The 13,046-nt window shown below is 35.4% G+C and overlaps 1 protein-coding gene across 2 annotated transcripts; it reads left to right on the plus strand.

Moving 5' to 3' along the window:
* The first annotated feature begins 1,235 nt into the window (after nucleotides 1–1,235).
* On the plus strand, nucleotides 1,236–4,943 carry LOC125265378 (GTPase IMAP family member 7-like). Of its 2 annotated transcripts, none has more exons than XR_007184253.1 (2): nucleotides 1,236–1,946; nucleotides 2,451–4,943. XR_007184253.1 is itself a non-coding variant. In XM_048185553.1 (2 exons), the coding sequence occupies exons 1-2, from the start codon at nucleotides 2,231–2,233 to the stop codon at nucleotides 3,371–3,373; spliced, it is 966 nt and encodes a 321-aa protein (XP_048041510.1). In that variant the 5' UTR covers nucleotides 2,036–2,230; the 3' UTR covers nucleotides 3,374–4,943. The 2 variants fall into 2 exon arrangements, 1 of the variants encoding a protein (XP_048041510.1); XM_048185553.1 differs by lacking the exon at nucleotides 1,236–1,946 and adding an exon at nucleotides 2,036–2,273.
* Nucleotides 4,944–13,046: the final 8,103 nt, after the last annotated feature.

Here is a 13,046-nt window from a genome sequence, read left to right on the forward strand (position 1 = left end):
GGTAGGTCTTTTGGAGTTGGAGACATATTTAACTGACACTGAACAGAGCTCATAATAGTAAACTAATCCAAGCATGAGCATGTCAGCATCACTTCCTAATTTAAAATTTTAATCAAATTTTCATTATTTGTATTATTCTATGTTTAAGTTTTAAATAAACAACATGTAGAAACTAACCTGTAGCTAACATATTTTGGGGGAAATAACATTAATAATTAGTTTCCACAATGAACCCATTTGAGGCGCAAGCTTCTGAAATGTTATGACTATGTTAAGAGAAAAAAAAAGACAACTGTTCACTTTACAGGGCGTTACTTTTATGATTAGTAATTAATTGGTTATTCTTTATTAATTGGTCATAGTTAACAAGTAGTTCTCAATGAGAATGTATTTATTTAGTAATTATCGAATACCTAATAAGGAACTATCTTTGTGCTAAATTTGCTATTACTTACTGCTTAGTTAATCTTGCTTCCGTATTAGTTAATAGTATTAAGTTCAGTGTTAATGTAGTACTACTTCCTACATAGTTACCTGTTAACAACGGACCATTATTCTAAAGTGTTACCGAAAAATGATTCAAATGCATTGAGTTTTTTATAAACTAATTACATGAATTAGACGTGCAATATCTCTTAATATGTTAAAATAGGCCTATCAAATTTTTTTCATCATAACCTGAATCTAAATTTGAGTTAAAAGTCTAGCTATTGCTTTAATGACATAGCTATTCGGTTAAAACAGGACTGTATATAATTAATCAGGTATAAATTTTAGATCTAGTTTGGCTCAGATTATTTTCATTTTTTAACTAAACCGTAAAAATGTACAAGATGTGAAACGAGAAGATTCTACAGTACTGCAGGAATAGAATGTAACGGCAGGTGGCGCTAGTGCATTATTTTAGTTTGTGACTAAAGCTGCGTTCCACTCCAGTTTTAGACACGCACTATTATATGGACAGACCCTCGCTCCCTCGATTTTGACAGAAGGAGCAAGTCTACTTCATATGTACACTTCAGGCAGCTCCATAACCCACAATGCAATACGATTGTGACCAAGCTGATGGGCAAATGTGAGATCACAGTAAATAAATAAGCAAATAAATAAATAATGTTTGTGTGCTTGCATGCGTGTGTGCGTAGGCTACTGTGCCTATCAGCCGCAGGCACTATGTTCTTTTATGTTCATTTAGCTTATTGGGTTCATATTCTGGTCGAATCTGCTTGCTGGTATAGGCTATGCATCGTCAAATCTTTTATTTAAAAAAAAAAGAAGCTACTCCACTGGAAGTGTTGCTGCGACCTGCCGCTGCCAGGATTTGCGTTTGCTTTCTAGCGCTAATTGATCCCCTATCATAGCACAATCTGCAGTTGTGTAAGAGGAAGTTGCTCAGCTGAATTTGTGAGAAAATCGAGCCGAGAGATCTCATAAAGGCAAGTGTCTCACAACGGGCAGCTAAGCATTTATATGTTATAGGTTTGGTATTTGTTCACAGGCTATGCAGTTTGTAGGATGGTTTGTATTTATTTGTGAAATAAAATTATATTTGTAAAACACAATACATTTGTTACTCCTCTGCGTTCTCGCTCAAACATGCCTTTGTATTTGCACATTGCTTTCTGTTTGTTTGCGAGCCGAGTTTTCCCTTTGCAAAGCAGATTGAGTTTGTTTGCGATAGCCACCGTTTCTGTTTAAAAGACGTTTTGCAAGGTTTTGTCGGGGCTAAACGCAGCCCTGCCCTTAGAAGGAAGAAGGACAAAGCAGGTGAGTTTGTTTCACATTCCCGTCTAGCTGGTTTAACAAACTTTGACTAGAATTTGCACGGCGCGAGCAACAGTTGTGAAAGATCACACAGGTGTGTTTAACAGCTATCACAAATCGAACTATTTTCAAAGACTTCAGGATTCTGTTCCTGGTGCTCAAGACCATCTGAACTACTGCAAGTAAGTTTTCATATTTACATCATTACAGTTTTTTTTTTTTTTTTTTTTTTTTTTTTAGGGAATGATGAACGGGTTCTTGTATGATTATATATGTTAAAGTTAATGCGGCCTACCTGTTGCGGAAGAATAACAAACGATCAAGGATCGAAAAAATAAATTAGGCTATTAAAACAAACCATTTGAATGTGAAGTTTGTAAAAATCGGTAAAACTAAAAGGTTTATATTATTACTTTTTTTTTTTTTTTTTTTTTTTTTTTTCATTTTAGGGCGTTGTTTTGTGATAATGCAAAATCGAAAGCTTTCTGTGGACAGATCGGTTCTTCCAGGTAGAGTGATACCCCAGAACGTTCACATACTTTTTCCACTGTTTGCCAGTGTTAATGACTTACATTTTATAAATAAAGAAAAATAGTGATTTGTTCATTGTGTACATTAGTGGTTTGCTGAACTGATCATTGATGAATCCCTGAAGTGTTTTGTTACTGATTTGGTTTGATCTATAGTTTCAGGAGAGTCTCCAGCTAAAGATCCAGATGAGCTTCATGTGATTCCTGAGAGGAAAGACCAGATCCGGCTGGTTCTGCTGGGAAAAACTGGATGTGGGAAAAGTGCCACTGGAAACACCATCATCGGCAGAAACGTGTTTCAATCCTCCATCAGTTCAAAGTCTCAGACGAAACATTGTCAGTCAGAAACTACAGTGAGGTTTGGTAAAGAGATCTCAGTCATCGACTCACCTGGACTTTATGATACTGAACTCAATGGAGAACAGATTAAATCTGAAATAGTGAAATGCATAACATATGCTTCTCCTGGACCACATGCTTTTATTATCATCATTAGAGTGGGTCGATTCACTGAGGAGGAGAAAAATACAGTGCAACATCTCAAAGTAGTGTTTGGAGAACAGATACTAAAATACACCATGATCATCTTCACTTACAAAGATCAGTTAGAGAAGCAAAATAAAACCATTGAGCAGTATCTAGAGGAAGGTGATCCAGATCTCAAAAAGCTTGTAGAGAGTTGTGGAAACCGATTCTCCTGTCTGGACAATGAGTCTGTCAGTTCCCCACAGTTCAAAGATCTGATCAGTAAAATAGAGACGATGATGGAAGAGAACGGAGGGACGCACTTTACAAGTGACATGTTTGATGAAGCAGAGAAACACATTCAAGAGATTCAGAAGAACAAACTGGATGAGAAAATGAAGCAGTACAAACAGGAGCACAAATGCCTCACTAAAACCGAATGGAAGAAAATATACTGGCGTTTAGTTGAGGAGTCACGACGAGACGCTGAGCAATCTTTTTCTGATAGAAATCTGCAACTCCTGGGGAAGACAGAGACCAGTGAAGAGGGAGCGAGTGACACGAAGGAATCTGAGCACAAAGCAACCGGTCGTTTTAGGGCAGTTATACTTTGATTCAGAGAGAGGATGTGTGTGATTCAGTGAAAAAACACAATGATCAGACACTAGGGTGCCAAATCTCAGGTGTTTTAGTGGAGGCTACTTGACCATTTACATTATAACTTTCTTGTTTTTTTTTTTTTGTTGTTGTTTTTTTCTTTAGCTTTACCTTTATGCATTATTATTGCAAAACCACTCATTTTTTATTTACTTTATACTTTCAAACAGTACCATCGCAAGGGCTGTGCCAAGTGTGTGACCGCACCGGGCCTCGTGCCAAAGTAAAGTGACAGCTGACTTGATGATGTAAAGCCAATAGTTAAAGTTTATGTCTTTGTTCTTCGAAACAATATAATACTATAATAGTTTAAAGACATAACTAAAAGTGAGACTATGTTTATCGTGACTGAATTATTCTGTTTTTTAAAATGTATCATGCAGTAACTTAGGCTGCATTTACACTGCAAGTCTTAATGCACAGATCTGATCTTTTGACCATATCCGATTTTTTTGGCCAGCGTGTTTACATACACTTTAGACACGACTGGTATCCGATATTTGTGTTTACATTAATTCTCACCCAAAGTGATTGTCGTTGATAGTTTTACATGCACATGGTAGACACTCGCATTTTGAATGGCTGTGCTATTAAAATTATTTAGATATTTCATGACGGTGGTCATGATTACCTGTCAGAATAGATAAGTTAAAAAAATACTATAGTAATTCATAGTAAATAAATACCATAGTGTTTTTGAACAATACTATAGTAAAGTACTTGAATTACTTTGTTCTGGTATTTCTATAGTTGCTGTGATAATATAATAACTATAGTAATATAAACAAATTACTCTAACCAATACTGTACTAAGTTTTCCAAAACTATAGGTCAGTGGCGAGCGGTGACTTTTTTAACCGCTGGGTGGTGCGTCATGTAAAAAATGTGGCCTTTGAATGGTTTCATAGGGAAATTCTAAAACATTTAACGTGAAAAATGTTTAACGTGGCTTAGACAGTATAGACCAAACTAAGTAAACATCATTCTAATAAACCATATTATGTACAGCAAAGCTGATGAGCCAAGAATATGAATGCAATTTGTTTAATTACAGGTTGTTTTCCTCCCATAGAAAACCGTTATAAAGAAAAAGCTTTTAACATTGCTTAATGTAGCCTACTAAGTGATATTAAAAGATCAAATTCTGCACAAACCATTTTTTCTGTATATTATGCATTATTAGTATAGTGTTTACTAAGTTTGGTCTTTTAATGTCATTGTCTTAATAATACATTAAGCCACGTTAAAAGCGTTGTCTTAATGGGTGGAAAATGTTTAATTTAACATGTTGCGTTCATATTCTGGGCTCATCTCATCACAGTTTGTGCGAGAAACCGAACAGTATTTATATATATTTTTTTACCTCTAATACACCAGTATGTCCAACTGTCTTGAGCATCCGGTGCTTGAGATGTGTACGCGCTCTGGCGTAGTTTAAAGGATTAGTTCACTTTCAAACAACATTTTCATGATAATTTACTCACCCCCATGTCATCCAAGATGTTCATGTCTTTCTTTCTTCAGTCGAAAAGAAATTAAGGTTTTTGATGAAAACATTCCAGGATTTTTCTACATATAGTGGACTTCAGTGGCCTACAAATGGTTGAAGGTCAAAATTACAGTTTCAGTGCAGCTTCAAAGGGCTTTAAACGATACCAGACGAGGAATAAGGGTCTTATCTAGAGAAACAATCAGTCATGTACAAATGTATATGCTTTATAAACACAAATGATCGCCTTGTACGTGCTTCCGCTTTCCGTATTCTTCAAAAAGCTGACATGGTAAGCAAGTTTGTGAATATTTTAAATAAAAAAGGAAAAACAAAATAATAGCGTCCTATCTGTCATACAGTGTTAGGCCGTGTGTCCACCAAAAGGTTTTTAGCCAGCTGAAAATGCCTATCTGTGAGCGCTAGAGAGCGCTTCTGCTGCGCAGCGTTTTTTTTTTTTTTTCGTTGAGACGCTTTGTTGCTATGATACGGAATATCCCCGACACTGTTATGTTATGTTATGTTATGTTATGCATTTGTTGATGTCGTTGTACAGCAAGAATGCTGTGACAGTTGGTCGGTGTTGTATTTGTCCAGCCCCTCCTCCACTCTGATTGGACGGCTTGCTAAAAAGTGACAGTGATGAGCGCAGCGTTTTACTCAAAGTTTAACATTCTTCAACTCGAGGCGACCAGTAAAAAACGCAAGAGCTCTCAGCGCTTGAGCATGATAAAGATGCTCAGTGCCTCGATACACTTCTGCCATTTAAAAATCAATTGGAAAAGTACGCTAGCTTCTGGAAAAAAAAAGCTTTGGTGGACACACGGCCTTATTTTGGCTGCTTTCAGCATACATGACATGGAAACAATAAGGGTAAACATTCTAAAATAACCGTCACCTTAAAAAAAAAACTCAAGTTGCGTCCCAAATGACGCACTATACACTATGCACTCATACACTATGTACTTGTGCACTATGCACTCATCCATGTAGTGCGTGAATTGTATAAGGTTATTTTGTCATTTAACAACGGAGTCCGATCCTCCCTTCCCCTCCACTACGTAATTAAAGCTGCGACAGTTGAGTGCACAAAGTGTCCAACATTCCACACTTCGTTTTTTCCGTTAATTTAGTGCATCATCCGGGTATTTAAAGTGCACTTTTTCTTTTTGGAATTTTCAGTGTGAACGCACTACTGCACTATTTATACTTAAAAACGCCATAGAATAGTGCATAAGTACGCGAATTGGGACGCACCTTCAGTCTGGGGGGTCATTTAGACTATTTTAAACTAGCGCTTGAAAGGCTTAATAGTAAATATTTGTTTTTCCGTGGATGATCGTGGACAAAGTCTCTTTAAAACAAGTCATTTCACTCGGCAGCCATCTTTGAAACGCCTCTCGGGCATCCTGGGCATCATGCAGCTCCTATCTCTTTGAATGGGGAAACATCAAATTCTCCAAAACTGTTCGCTAACCTTACGATTAAATTTCATATTTGAAATCACCAATGAAATCTGACAACAACTGCCTCATAAATGTTTTTTCCAAACTCTCGAATCATGACAAAAAAATTTATTTTTCAGGCTGGATCAAGCTAATGTGCATGCGCAAACCTAAATGCACGTCTCTTGTGCCTCATTTCGGAGGCTATAGAAACTGTTTCTATAGAAGCCAGTGCTTCTAACGGCCGCTGCAGTGACGCGATGACTTTACCAATCGCCGATTGGCTCGTATTTAGAAGGCGGGACTTCTACTCCGCCATATTGCGCGTTACACTTTCTCCCATTCAAAACAATACGAGTGACACGTCTTGTGTTATTCTATAGTCTTTGTCGTGGAGTAGGGGTTGCGTGCATAGGTGCCTGTTACTATGGCAACCCATAATCCCGCCCACTGAAACAAACTGTTTATACTTTATTTACATAATCCTTAATATCTCAGCTCAAGATGGTTGTCGCTCCTTGGAAAAAAAATGATCTGAGCACATGATCTTTCATAAAATCACACAATCAATATGTGGACTACTTGTGATGGAATGACCTTTGAGAGAACTCTTTTATGATGGATCTTAATACTGATTTGTCGGACATATAAAAAACAGCTTTAATCTGAGCTAAACTGACTGTGGGCTTGTTTTTTTCTTTGTTTTTTTTAAATCATCATTAAAGTGGGTTGTTTGGAGACCATGATCCTCTTGACTTTCAAAGAACAGCTAAAGGAGGAATATAAAACGAAAGGAAATTATTCTGTCTGGATAAGTCTTCCAGTTTTTTTCACAATTCAAAGATCTGCTTAGTAAAATAGAGATGATGTTGAAAGGGATCATTTGTTCATGTCTGATGAAATCCTAATGACCTCTAGAGTCTAAACTATAGCATTGTATGCTTTCTTCTTCAGCTATATTGTTTATAAGGAAAAGTTTAAAGATTTTTTTATTGCCATTGAATGCTGAAGAAATGTTGTCCATTTATTCATATGTAATGCAACAAAACATGGAGTACAACAGTTCACTGAGATATAATGCAAATAATTCAAGTGTTGAAATCATAAATGTTGAAATGTATATCTGAAGAGTTTAATCTGTAGATTAAAAAAGAGCTGAAAAAAATAATATCTACTACAAATATTTCTTCCTTCATTTCCAGGACTTCATAAACTGACTGATTCCCAGCAGTGGTTACACAATAATCGCACACTTGATCAGATCAACTGGCCAGTTATGTGTTTGTCCGACTCGAGAGCACAGATCAAGTTCACATTTTAATTCCCCTCAGAAGTCTTCTTTATAAATCCCTAAAGAGCTCAATACCCAAGATGGTTGTAGGTGTTTATAGCTGAATGAGGGCCTATAAATCTGTAAAAAATTGGCTTGGCAGTTGCAAATAAAAGATCAGCTGATTAACAGTGTTCTCAGAATTGTGAGAAAAAAATTCAGAATTTTGAAATATAGTAAGTCGCGATTACCTTTTTATTTCATGGTGGAAACAAGCTTCAATAGAACTTCACTTCACTCTCTGTGGCTTTTAAGTGCTTCATAAATACTTAAATACTTGTTCTCTGTGTGTGTGTGTGTGTGTGTGTGTGTGTGTGTGTGTGTGTGTGTGCGTGTGTGCACTTGATTTGATTATACTTGTAAGGACAAATGTCATCACTTATATTGTGAAATACTTTCACAACCCACTAATGAAGACATTGGCTGGTCCTTACTAGTTTAAAAGGCTTATAAATCAACCAAAATAAGCTTTTATTTAAAGGTGCAGTATGTAATAATTTTGTCCGCTAGAGGTCGCTAGAAGCTTATTCAAAACAAAGTCGTAGCTTGATGATGCCAAGTTTTAGAGAGGAATCTTGGGACATTTGGTCTCTACCTCAACAGACGGTGCAAAAGAATAGGGATTGGACTCAGGAAGAAATCATGTTCATGGATACGATTATTAACGTTACTGTAGTATGAAGCAGAGCAGGAGCGAGTGTTGTGGAGCTGAACGAGGAGCTGGAGCGATTAAGCAACACACGCCTCACGAGCAGCGGGACTTTTATTATGACACAGTCACCGGCGCTGCTTCCGCTTTTCCAGTCATGAGGTAATGCAGCTCTGTTTATTATATTAGATACATTTGAGAGTGTTGAAAATTATGTTAGATTTAATTTTTATTTGAAAGTGAACTAATCATTTAATCTCAGAGCTCTTTCCAAATTAAGCCATTTTCACAAGAATCGGAAATCATGTGACGTGGGGTAAAGTTAGTTCCACTGTGGGTCTGCAGCTATTAGATTAATTTGCTCTTTTCTCAAATATTGTTTCTTACCTTTTCTGTTTTCCAAGTTGCTGTTGTATTATCTACAAAAAAAAAAAAAAAAAAAAAAATGATACTTGTTTGTAACCTATACTGCCACTCAGACTCCGAATATATGCTTCAGTGCAGGATATAAAGTTGTGAGATATGATAATATTGGCACATTACGATTTAAAAATATATAGCTGACTCAAAATATATACTCACTCATACACACTCTGGTTTTTGTGGTAAAGAAATCATTTGACAGCCAGACAAGTTTGGTGGTTTTATAAGGGGACACATCTTTCCTAATGTCCTACAGTGATGATAAAATAATCAATAATTATGTTTTAATCTGTATATTACAAATCTGGTTTAGAATTTTCTTTGTACACAACAGAACCTAAAATATGACAATGATGTTTTGATGGTACACAAGGACATTCCAGCCCATCCTAAAATGTTCCCATGTATGAGGTTTTTTTTTTTTTTTTGGTGGGTCCAACCTGATTTATGAGGACACTTATTTTACAATACACAAAATTTATTGGATGGAAAATGTATGGATTTACAGGACTAATGTGCAGGTACATGACCATACACAAACCTGAAAACACTGTGTATTACGAAGACTAAGGTGATTAAAGTTTGAGTATCGGACCCTCAATACAGTACACAACAGAACTTACAACATTAGAGGGATCAAAGTGTTTTAGAAGTACTTTAATTATTACTTAAAAAAACAACATAAACATTGAATTTTTCCAGTTTTAACCATGTAATACCATGGCATGCCATTTTAAAGGGTTAGTTCACCCAAAAATGAAAATTCTGTAATTTATTACTCACCCTCATGTCGTTCCACACCCGCAAGACCTTCGTTTATCTTCGGAACACAAATTAAGATATTTTTGTTGAAATCCAATGGCTCCGTGAGGCCTCCATAGCCAGCAATGACATTTCCTCTCTCAAGATCCATTAATGTACTAAAAACATATTTAAATCGGATTATGTGAGTACAGTGGTTCAATATTAATATTATAAAGCCACGAGAATATTTTTGGTGCACCAAAAAATCAAAATAATAACTTATTTAGTGATGGCTGATTTCAAAACACTGCTTCAGGAAGCATCGGATCATAAATGAATCAGTGTGTCGAATCAGCTGTTCGGAGCGCCAAAGTCACGTGATTTCAGCCGTTGGCAGTTTGACACGCGATCTGAATCATGATTCGACACAAAAGATTCACTGTGCTCCGATGCTTCATGAAGCAGTGTTTTGAAATCGGCCATCACTAAATAAGTCGTTATTTTGTTTTTTTTGGCGCACCAAAAATGTTCTTGTGGCTTTATAATATTAATATTGATCCACTGTACTCACATGAGGGTAAGTAATAAATGACAGAATTTTCATTTTTGAGTGAACTAACACTTTAAGGGGAAACTTAACAACATGGTCAATAAATTTGGCACAACTGTGTAATCTTTCAGAAAGCATATATCATCATTTTGACATACTGAAATGGCAAGCAGGTGAGCCATTCAAAACTTAGAAAAGATTGAATTAATGAGTGAATGAATGAATGAGCCATTTATATAGCGCTGTTTTATATGCTATATTGACAAAACCAACCATTTGGAAACAGGCAGATTTAAAGAGATTTAAAAATGCCATTAAAGAGGTTTTGATATGTATAAAATGAACTCACTGAACATGCAATGAAAACTGCAGCAGGTAGAGAAACCCACTTATAAGGGACAGTTTACCCAAAAACACAATTCTGCTATAATTTCCAGAAAATGTAAACAGAATCGTCAAGTCACCTTTATTTATATAGCGCTTTTAACACCACAGATTGTTTCAAAGCAGCTTTACTGTGTTTGGCTATACAGCAGCTGTATAGTGTCATTGTCATTGTTCAGCTTGATTCAGTTCTGTGTTGATTCAGTTACGTTGTAAAAATCATCAGTTTTTAATTTAGTTTATTTCATCTAGAGCAGCAGCAGCTCATGTCATCGTTCAATTCTCATACACTAGTGTCATACAACAATCTCTGATGCTCCTTGGCTGTCTTATACTGCTGTCCTACAGTCAGCGTTTCCAGACTTCCTTTTATGTGTCTTATAATGTTCAATTACAGCTGTAACTTCACCATTTCAAACAGCATATTCAAAGTATTATTTTGGAGATGAAATGTTATCAGCCTGTTAATCATCTCCTTTTTAAACTTTTAAACATAAAACTTTTTAAATTGTCATTCATCAGTTTTTCAGCATTCAAAGTTGCACTATATAAGTGCAAAAATCTCACTGATTATTGTGCACTGATTATTACAATTAATGGCAAAACTGAATGTTTGAAAATTGAAAACTGAGATTTCCTACTGACACACTACAGCAAAACAAATATAAAAAGATGTATATCAAAAAAAAAATCTTAATATACTAAAATATATGAAAAGATGAACAGTTTGAATTTACTAATTTTAAATTAAATTCATAACAAAACTACTCAATCTAAAAATTTGTTTTAATGCACTTTAATTAATATTAAATAATATATAAATGTAAAGTACAAAATCAGTGTAATTCATGGCCTGTAATTTGTAGCTAGAGCCAGTAGGTGGCAGTAGAGCTTCAGATGTTGTTTATTAGTCAATAGTTTAAATTTTCAGTTTGTGTGTGTGTGTGTGTGTGTGTGTGTGTGTGTGGCATTTTGCAGGTAGTTTAAGACTGGATTTAGATTTTTTAAAAAGGTACTGTAAGGGAATAATTATGTTTTTAATGTTTTAAAAGCTATTACAATTATGAAAATTACATGTTTTCTGTGAGTTTATAATGTAACAAATTTCTCATAATGTAAAAATTAGTACATTATGAGCTCGAGATTTTATTACCTTTTGAGAATATTATTACATTATGAACATTTTATTACAATAATAATGTAATACTTATTACATTATGTGCAGTATTTACGCTATGCATCACATTATAAGTTGCTACAGGTGTAAAACAAAATTGAAACTAAAGCTGAACGACGTCTGAACAGCAGCTCAACTTCTTTTGAGTACATTTTCCTGTAACAATGTGTTTTATGAAAATATGTTAACATTATAAACCATGGCAAATGTATACTGTGATTGTTTGTACTATGTAAATCGCATTTGATTTCTATAAAGCATTTTCATGTACTTGTCAGCAGTCAGATACAGTGAGTGAAGATGGCGACAGGTCCTGAACCACCTTCTGGTAAGATTGTCTGTTTACAGAAGTGTTTTAGACACATATGATTGCATTTTATTATACAAGCTCCGTTTACAGACATTACAGAAACATACTTTGATGTCTTAAATACGGTGCGTTATGTGTTACGGAAAGGCTTCCAACTCGGTCAAAAATGGTTTCTTAATAGTGTAACGATCACTGGTGTCAAAAGTATTCACATTCATTACTCAAGTAGAAGTATAGATACCAGGGTTGTATGGTTGTATGGTTGTAGGGTTCGATGTATGTATGATTTAAAACCAAACATCTGTCTGTTGTTCGGCAGGTAGCCTAATTCACGTGAGAACGTGAAACGTAAAACTGAATCGCGAACATTTTTGCAAAAACTCTTTGACTAACAGTGATTAATTTACGAATCTGGCGTTTAGTTTTGATTCTAGACACCAATAAAACACTTATGACATAGTGCGTTATACATGGTGACACCAATACAATGTTGTAAAAGGTTGTTAATCCGAATTTTTCTCTCTAATCAAACTAAAAAAATAATAATAATTGTCATGTGTAATAAAGTATTTGATTCTTAATCAATTAAATGCAACCTTGATGAACAGAGGCAGTTTAATTTCTTTGTGTTTTATGACTTGTGAGAAGTAATGTTTATGTTGTATGTTTATGTTCAGTTTATTGACTTTAATGGCAATGAAAATGACTTATTAATTGACATTAAAGTGAAATTACTGAACCTAAACATATGAGCTTGATAAAAATGCTCATTTTACAACAAAATTTCAGATGGCACTTAAGAGGCTTTTGCATCTGAACTCTTCATACAGTTTTTGTCTTCTGTGTTTGTAGCATATGAATGTTTTCTTTTCTCCTAAACTTGTGTAAAATACACTTTACTCGACCTTATTTTCCATTTATAATCCATATTGTATGTCTCTTTCAGAAATGTTAGAGATCAGCTCATGTCCCCAGCCAGCAATGACATGTGGGGCCCAGATGAGGGCTTCATGGGCAGCAAATGTGGGCCCCATTATGGGCTTGCACCCGGGATCCACATTGGGGCAAGCCGTGGAAGCCCAGACGTACTAAAAGTGGGACCTGTAAGGGTACTGCATGGGTCTTAATT

This window comes from Megalobrama amblycephala, linkage group LG1 (genome assembly GCF_018812025.1).
Source record: "Megalobrama amblycephala isolate DHTTF-2021 linkage group LG1, ASM1881202v1, whole genome shotgun sequence".
NCBI lineage: Eukaryota > Metazoa > Chordata > Actinopteri > Cypriniformes > Xenocyprididae > Megalobrama > Megalobrama amblycephala.

What these genes read in the sequence shown, in the direction of transcription:
- LOC125265378 (XM_048185553.1), top strand. Translation starts at nt 2,231, where the DNA reads ATGCAAAATCGAAAGCTTTCTGTGGACAGATCGGTTCTTCCAG. An exon ending in GGACAGATCGGTTCTTCCAG is followed by an intron (nt 2,274 to 2,450) that starts GTAGAGTGATAC and finishes TTTGATCTATAG; the next exon opens with TTTCAGGAGAGTCTCCAGCT.